This window comes from Anarrhichthys ocellatus, unplaced genomic scaffold (genome assembly GCF_004355925.1).
Source record: "Anarrhichthys ocellatus isolate YVR2014 unplaced genomic scaffold, GSC_Weel_1.0 scaffold8, whole genome shotgun sequence".
In the NCBI taxonomy this organism is placed as follows: Eukaryota; Metazoa; Chordata; class Actinopteri; order Perciformes; family Anarhichadidae; genus Anarrhichthys; species Anarrhichthys ocellatus.
In genome coordinates, this window is record NW_022280038.1 from 4,149,505 (window position 1) to 4,158,873 (window position 9,369).

Genomic DNA, 9,369 nt, shown 5'->3' on the forward strand with positions numbered 1-9,369 from the left:
GTGTGTGTGTGTGTGTGTGTGTGTGTGTGTGTGTGTGTGTGTGTGTGCTTGCGCGCGCATGACTGTGTGTGTTAACTGTGAACGTGCTATTGACTGCTATGTAGTGATTACCATTCCGGTCGGATGGCACCAGCAAGCCGCTGTAATTAATAACCCCATAATCCGGGTTGGGGTGGATGTCGACGAAGAACACACACAGATTCAGGACAGAGTTGTACAGAAACAAGGCGTATCCTTATGGGTAGCTCTATATAAGAAATTATAGCTGCTATTATCCCTCCCAGACAATGATAACTATCTGCTTCCAAAGAAGATTAAAGGTTTATGCAAGTTCAGAATTCTTGGAAACCGGGATCGCATTATCAAAACTACACTGAGATTGATGAGATTTCATCTCGCCGTCAATAATACATTAGGATTTATATTCAAATAAAGTGCGTGAAAAAATAATTCAACCTCTGCAGTTGTTTTGCAAACGATTAACAAAACAGATGCTGGTACAAAATCGGTTGAAATGCGATTACGGTTGTCCCGTACACACTTTTATGTATTGATTCATGGAATTTCAATTTTGACTCCCTTGTTTTGTTTTAATCCGTATTATTTACAAGAAACATCAGGTTGCATCAAAATTATCAAATGGATTTTCTGAAGGTGCAGTCTGTCCGGATGATCGTTTTGTTTTGTAGCGGATTAAGAGAAAAGTATTTAAAATAACTAAATCATTTGTTGACTTAAGCTTTTCTTCGAGCGATCTGTTTATTTACTCAGTATCACCATTGTTATTGTTATTAATACAACTATTATTTTTCATTATTATCGTTATTGTAGTTGTTAATAATAACAATAATAATTATAAAATAATGTTGCTTTATATATATGTATATGTATGTTTTACTCTTTCTTACTGAAGTCAGAGTGTTGTTTCCCCAGAATATACATCTTCCCAGCCCAATCCACTAAATTGTTTATTACTTGTCATTGTTGGTACTTTACACTTAGTCTTCATTAACAGTGTAATGTGCCTATCATCAGCTCTCTCTTTGATGTCAAGTGGCTACATGCGACCCGTTTGATGTCTCAAATTAAAGACTGAATTGACTCCGATTCGCCTGCCACCAAGAGCCCATAACACCTCCAAACCGGTGTAAGAAAACACAGTTTGCACCCAGTGACATAGCGATAAATAAAAAGGTGTGTATAGCCTGTGATCCGGGGTCATTAGCTACAAGGCATGACCACCGTCAGATACAAACATTCATTATTTTCATATTTTTTCCTTGTGATTTAAGTGTGTTTGACACTGTCCACTGACATTTTTTTAATCGAAAATAATGTAAATTAAAAAATACGTGTGTTAACACGTTCCCATTAATACAAAAGGGAGGAAACTGCCTTCATCGATTTTACTTTTGTAACCTCTTAAGCAAGTCTTAAAGTATCAAAGTGTCTTTTTGTGTTAAAAAGACAAGTAAAGACAAAAAAAAGTTAATCAGTCGTTGACACCAAAATGCTTACTGTTGTGCAAATGGGCAAAATTGAGAATTAATACAAACAATGCGGTGGGACGGACTCGAACAAATAACAAATGAAATAGATTGGCGAGCCATAAAATGAGATTTGAAACCCCATTCAAATAAGAGCTCGCGACGTCAGTGCACTTATCCGAGAAAAGAGAGCAAGGGAGGGGAGAGAGAGAGAGAGAGAGAGAGAGAGAGAGAGAGAGAGAGAGAGAGGCTGTTTGGTGAGCGGTGTGTATGAGAGGGGTGAGATTTGAGAAATAGGAGGGGCTTCTAAACGACTAGAAATGTCAATCTGAGCAAAGGAGTCCCAATAATCTAAAGCAATCTGTAAGGACCTGACCTTAGTCCATCCAGATCAATAGGGAAGTGAGGGTGGAAAGAAGAAGAGGAAGAAATAAGGGGCGCAACCGGATCGTTTACACTGGCTGTTACCGAGGAAATATAGACTTCCCTTGCTTGCACCTTTTGTTGCTCACATGCTCACACTGTAAAAGTGGATATCGAGGCAATTCCCTTGCTTTGTGTGATTGCAGCAGACTTTTTCCCCTTTTCCTACCGCCATGTCTTTCCCTCAGCTGGGATATCAGTACATCCGACCGATATACCCGCCGGAGCGCCAGGGGATCGCCAGCAATGCCCGGGCCGGGACAGAGCTCAGTCCGTCCGGCGCACTCTCCAACGTCCTCTCCACTATGTATGGATCTCCTTTCGCCGCAGCAGCGCAGGGCTACGGAGCGTTTCTGCCCTACTCAAACGATATATCAATTTTCAATCAATTGGTAAGTCACTCTGGTCTCTCTTAAGTCATCCATAACTTTTTACCTCACACTTGAAATGGAGAGAAATAAACAAGTGTCCAGGAGAGGTTTATTGGCACTTTTTGAGCGTAAACTTTTTGAGCGCCGTGGTCTGGGTTACTTTGTGGCTGAATCTTTCGTGAAATTGAGTTAAAAGTGGTTAAAAAGTAACACATTAACAAACTGCGCTCCGGGCTTATTGTTACATCATTTCCTGAAAGTGATAGCAAAAGAGTTAATAAAATGCTGCAACGTGCTGTGAAGGTTTACATAGGTGGGGAATAAGTGCATACAAGTAAAGTCTTGTCCGCCTAAGTGTTTCGCTATAAATATAAAGTACATTTCAAATAATTCATTTTTTTCATTCAGTTGCTAAGTTTGTGGTACAAATAACGTTTTGAGTTGAACAAAAATACTTTTATTTTGTTTTGGGTTGTGTTTGTTTACACTTCAATAATAACCTCCATGTTGTTTTATTCCCGTAAATCCCCTTGTAATAATATGTGGCTTGATTCAATTGATCATAAAGAATAATTCCAGACAAAGTATCCTATGGCATTAATATTTTAAGTCTCATAAATCCCTCTGACTCTGTGATTCTTTGTCTTTGCAGGGTGCTCAGTATGAACTCAAAGACAGCCCCGGTGTCCAGCACCCAGGGTTCGCCCACCATCACCCTGCTTTTTATCCATATGGCCAATATCAGTTCGGTGACCCATCCAGACCCAAAAACGCCACCAGGGAGAGCACCAGCACCCTGAAGGCCTGGCTCAGCGAGCACCGCAAGAACCCCTACCCAACCAAGGGCGAGAAGATCATGCTGGCCATCATCACTAAAATGACCCTCACCCAGGTGTCCACCTGGTTCGCCAACGCCAGGAGGAGGCTAAAGAAGGAGAACAAGATGACCTGGGCCCCTCGGAACCGCACCGACGAAGAGGGAAATGTTTACGGCAGCGATCACGAGGGGGAGGAGGGGGACAAGAGGGAGGACGAGGAGGAGATCGACTTGGAGAACATCGACACGGAAAATATTGAGAACAAGGACGACTTGGACGACCAGGACGACCTGCATTCAGATATTAAACTTGACGGGAGGAGTGACTCTGAGATTTCGGACGGCTATGAGGATTTACAAGGGCCCGACCAGAGGTTTCTAAAAGCTGTGGGGAAAGAGGGGAAAGACGTGGAGAGGGGAGGAGAGCACTTCCACAGCCACCCTCACCACCACCATCACCACTCTTCTTTGGACAGCAAAGCGTCCCAAGCAAACGGGGAACCGCTCAAACTGAATACGGTGTCCGTTAGCTCGCCGCCCTCAGAGAACAACCCTGCCCCGGCCCAAAAGCCAAAGATCTGGTCTTTGGCAGAGACAGCCACGGCCCCTGACAATCCGCGCAAATCGCCACACATGAACGGCAGCAACTCCGCAGGTCCGGCCGCCCAGACCATAATCGCCCCACATAGACTCATCTCTTCTTGTCCCGTTGGGAAAATGCAGAACTGGACAAACCGAGCCTTCTCGGCGCATCAGCTGGCTTTACTGAACTCAAATCATTATCTGGGACTGGCAAACCAGGCCACTGCCACCGGCCTGGCCCTCTACAGCAGCAGGCACACGGAGGACAAGAGTCATAGTTCAGAGACGTCAGTCACAGGTACATGTCCCCGACACTGAGACGCGCATGTATAGATAACTACAAAAACAAAGACACTAGTCCATTGCCCGTCATTCATTTCTATTATTTTAGACCTCCTTTTGCCTTCTTTGCCTGTTCATGGATTTTGTTTCTCTCTTTCTCTAGGCCACACAGATGAACAGTGTTACAATATAATAGCTTACAGAATACAGTGTGTTTGATGTATGCCTGTGTGCGTGTGTGCGCGTGGTGTGAAACAGCTTTGAAAAATGTCCGAGAGAATTATGAAAACATCATCAGAAAGCATTTAAGAAAAAAAAGTCAAATGTTGAATTGGGTGAAAAGTGTTCTTAATATTCGTGTCCGTTTCCTCCTTGATTTGGTATTGCTACATCCATGGGATATTGAGCCCACGTGCTTGTATTCAATGGTTTACATAAAGCCCTCGTCCTATTAAGCCAACTAGTTTTCAACACTAAATTCACTGAAACCTGGGATGGGCTCTGAGAATAGGCAGTTCCATGAATGCATTTTAATTTTCATTGCCACAATTTCAGAGAGATCTAGTGCCTTGGATGCAGAGAAAAAAAAGTTGTTAAAAACAGCTTTCACCCAGTTCAAAGATAGCGAGGCTGACAATTGATGACATTTGGGAATTTTCTTTTTTGATGCCATATCACATTTTCTTTTTTAAACGCAATATTTACCCAAATTAGCTTTTATTCTAAGATGCTTTTTTTTTTTTTATCCCTGTGTTTGTGCGCATGTGTTTTTTCGTCAAGGCCTATGTTACACTTACTTGTTTGGTCATGCAAATGAGCTCAATGCAAATTCACTACAAGCTCGTTTTTGAAAGGCAATTGTCACTTTTATATTATTTTGTTTTTTTTCCCGAGGCTATTATTAGTAGGATTTCTTTTTAGATCAATCCAATTTTTTTTTCTGTTACCCCTGTGTATTTCAGGCCTCAGAACCAACTAAGCAGCGGTGGTTCTTTCGGCTCTCTCCTCTCCATAACCTCACACCAATCCTCTTTATTCTTTTTTTTTATTTGAATATGGAATGTAAAATAAGAATAATACATCTCTGTATACTTACATTGTAAGCATGTCCTGTGTAAAACTGCTAATGTAATAATGTATGAACCTGTAGTCTGTGAGTTTTTCTTTTCCTTTTTGTAAGTTCTGTGAGGATTTGATGTTCAAATGTTTTGTATATAAAGTTAAGAATATGTACATACTTGTGAACCAAATTGTACAAGAAAGTCTATATTTTGGCTAATAAATGAACTGCTGCAACTTTAAGAAATTGCTGGTTTTTGGCCGAGGTATTTTGACAGCTGCTTTTGATGGTGGCTGTTATTGTGCACTGCAGCTTGAATTGCATTGCTTTGGTATGTATTTGTATGTGTGTTAGTGGACAGCCTAAGGCACAGACTTCATCCGCCGTGGCAGTGATAAGTAAATATTCGAGAGGGATTCATCACACTTTTGTAGTGGAGGGACTTAAGGCTAATTAGCTAGTGTTGCGGCATATATTTGGATATTAATGTTGTGGGATTATCCTTACAGAGACGTAAAATGAATAATTCTTTCATTAATTTTCGTCTGAAATTGTATGGTTTATAAAGAGATTTTAGGTAATGAATCACTGTTGTATGATCGCTGCTATTCGGTAAAAGCGGTTCAGCTGATCCGAAGGATCGATCTTGGCTTCGCACAGCAACTCCCAGATCTCATCATGCTCAATTTGCAATGCTTTTGCTCTTCACATATATCATACAAATGTTCCTCCACCAACGCTGCTCTTTGGAATAATTGTAATATATGGTAGCTGTAGAACTAATAATAACATCATTTATTTTGTTTGCCCGTGACGTGATCATTTGCATGTGTGTGAGACCTTATCAGAGGAAGTTTATGTAAACTTAGTGTTGGAGCTCCCTCTACAGTCACATGCAGTCGGCCATGTTCTGGTGCACTCACACACCCACACACACACACACACACACACACACACACACACTCAAAGATTGAGCTCATGTAGTGTGAATTTCCTTCGGCGCATTTCTAATTTATTCATCAGGTGTGATATAAAATTCGATAGTACATTTTGCTCTTATTAATCTGTCACAATATCAGACCTTTTTAACGTGTTTTCAAGCCTTCGTGTTGTGATTTTATGATGTACAAACGCAGTGCATATGTCACAATTAATCACTTGTTTTGATGCGTCAAAAAGCAAGCATATATACATATGTTTAAAAGGCAAGAAAAATAAATAATTGATGTTAATTTTAGCCCAAACGATCAAACATATCTTATCAAAAAACAAAGAGGCATTTTTTTAGTTTGGGTCACAACAACAACGGGCAACAATTAGGCATAAACATTATGCAAATATTTACCAAAAAGTACAATAAAGCAAATCTTGTCAAATAGAACAAGTAGATCAAATTCAGCTTTTTTTACAGTCGCCACTAGCTCGAGTATTAAACAATATTGTATGGCTGCCATGCTTAACTTGAGAATGACAGGACTTCTCAATCATCCTTGAAAGAGCATTCAATCGTTTCACTTCATTCCTGCGGTAAGATGAGATAAAAGGTTAAAACAAGAAAACAAAACAAGAGAGAAAAATACCGTCAATATTTCTATTATTCAAATTTTGCCGATATGAAAAAAAATCTCTCCAGTTTTAGATGAGACATTAAAGTCGTATGCAAATTATTGTGTTTTATCCAACTTATTTAATAGCAGAAAATAAATGTTGAAAACGTCCAGAAATGTATTTTGGGAGACAAACTTCGATTTCCTAATTTATCCTCCTTAAAACGAAACGCATCCTTTTCGATGATATTGTCATTATTTATTAATTTATTAATTTCCGATTTATATTGATTTTCATAGTTTAAATGTTAAAGGACTTGGTTTTATGATTGCTTTTATATTTTAAAAACGCAAAAAAAAAACAGAGACAACAGTCTGTCACACATTCCTCAACTGGACTTAGATGGTCAACGAGGACTATATCTTTTAATGTCTGCCATTCAGGGCAGCAAAGGCAGATGAAAAGTGCTCGAGCCGTATCCTCTCTAGGTTTAGGATACGTTTTAAACAAACCCCAAGTCAGCCGAGGGAAAGACTCCGGAGCCTTTTGAGCTCCGCTCACCATGTTGCCTTCCTGTCTAATCAATTATCTTCCTTAAGAGCCCGATCTATCCGCGCGATGCATATTAATAAGAGGCATCAGCCAGCTGATTGATTGTAATAGTGTTTTTTTTTCTTTTTTACATTCTTGCCCACTTCCTTTTGTTAAAGGAAGCTTTGAATGACCAGTACAGTTTATTATTATACAATAAAAAGGAAAATTTGTTATTTTTTATATGGAATTTTACAAGGAAGGAAACAATCGAATCAGAATAAAAAAAATTAAAAAAAACATTATATAAACAGTATATACATATAAAAAAAAAATCAGTTCGATAAGATTCACCATGACTTATGTCATCCTATTAAACACTTTTTAAATATAAGGTGGGCTGTAAGGGTAGCTGCATGTGAGCACACTGAACCTTATAAATAACAATGCTTATTCCCTCACTGTTCACAGGACGTTTTCTCCTGAGGGGCCCAGAACAAGCCACCTCTTGATCATGGGGATTCAATTGAAATGCTACTGAAGGGCCAGTGATCGTGTCTAGAGCTCAGGGCCTCTCCTCTGATCAGTGCATGAAATTAGGGATTAAAATGCCTCGGCAGAAACAAAGTAATCATGGCTGCTTATGTCGCCATACGTGTCCAACCTGCTCCCGGTTACAAAGAGCAAATGGAATGCATTAGCTAACATTTTGCTCTGAGCTACACACGGACCATTTCCAGTGGGGCACGGCGTGTCACTCGTTTCCTCGCACGTTAAGTGGATGTTCTCCTGGCTAATGAGCAATAATCAACATTGACTCCTCTTCTTATTTTCTGAGGTCCAGGCTGCGTTGAATGCTCAGAGTCTGTGGGGCACACCTGTACTCAACTGCCTCAAAAGCACAGGGTAATCTATTCCACATGAGATGGGAAGATATTAAAGAAGATGGAATTAAACATATTAGGAGCTGGAGGCTTAATAGCTAAAATAATCAAAATGTGATGATATGGATTTTCAGATTCAGATATCCCACCTTATAAAGCATATAGCTCCCAATTATACTCACTGTCTTGTAATTATTTATAAAGATGATTCTGTAGCATGACGAGTGTGGGAACGCTTTTGACATAGTTGAAATAAATTACACTTCATTTCTAATCACATTATGTTGCCATGAATGCTGTTGACTGCTGCTCCCTTTGCCCTCAATAGTCTGAGACAGGTCTACATACAGCTACATGGGGGGGGGGGAGCAATGCGCTGTTAAACAGCCATTTAGAAGGGGAAAAATCGGAGAAAGATGGAATCATTAAAAGGAAATCTAATCTGTCTTTCGAAGTGTTCATTGATCTGGGAGAAGGTGGACGGCAGCACCAGGCGGCTGAAAGGGTCTGGCCAATGGAGCCATCAGAGGCTCATGTGTGAATGGGGAGAAGCCATGGAGTAAATAAACACTAGAGCAGCCCATTGGAGAGGGCCAGAGGTGCCCTGTGAAAGAGGAGGCCGCTGCAAATAAAGGGGGTCAGTCTTGTGTTTTCACCCCATCCACCCCTTCTGTCATTGTAGCCCCACCACCAGTGCCACCTCCTCCTCCTGCTACCCCCAGGCAGGCCCGTTCTGCCACACCCCCTCCTGCCACCGAGACAGACAAATGTCACCTCCTTTGTGGACCTAGTCAGGCTTAGAAGCGGCCCACTGTCTTTGTGCGGTGGACTAATCCTTTTATGAGCCACTGTCGACTGCGCCCCCACCCAGCGCTTGCCCGGGCCAAGAGAGGGGCTGCCCTTTTGCAAGCACTCGGCCTGTGTGTTAGCTGACCGCAGGAGGAGCGGGGATCTGCTCTCTGGAACACATGTCCCACACACCACATACCTTTATACACAGGCTTACAGGGCCGCAGCACTCCACGGCAACTTGTTACAGCGGTCGCACTCCAGAGCTGAAAGAAGAGGAGGAGGAAAGCTCAATTTTACTCCTGCCGAAGATATGCGACTTCCGTGTCTCCTGCATGTTTTATGGCGCATTCATTATTGAGAATGGAAGTGAAAGTGCAGTGGCAACACGTTAAAGAATAGCCAGGCAGAGAGGGGTTGTTGTGTTTCCCTGGGCTGAGCAAAGGACAAAAGGCCCAGAAGGAGTGACATTCTCTGGGGCCGAAGCGGGAGAGAGGGAGGGCACTGATTTCATGCCTTTTGTTGATGGAGGTTAGAGAGAGAGGAATTCTTTCACTGAATCCAAAAGGCAACAAGTGGGGAAGGGGGCGACAGG

General features: G+C 41.5%; 1 protein-coding gene across 1 annotated transcript; it reads left to right on the forward strand.

Annotated features, from left to right (window-relative positions):
* Positions 1-1,782: 1,782 nt before the first annotated feature.
* On the forward strand, positions 1,783-6,602 carry irx3a (iroquois homeobox 3a). The gene is made up of 3 exons (XM_031848189.1): positions 1,783-2,302; positions 2,934-3,978; positions 4,126-6,602. The coding sequence occupies exons 1-3, from the start codon at positions 2,084-2,086 to the stop codon at positions 4,179-4,181; spliced, it is 1,320 nt and encodes a 439-aa protein (XP_031704049.1). The 5' UTR covers positions 1,783-2,083; the 3' UTR covers positions 4,182-6,602.
* Positions 6,603-9,369: the final 2,767 nt, after the last annotated feature.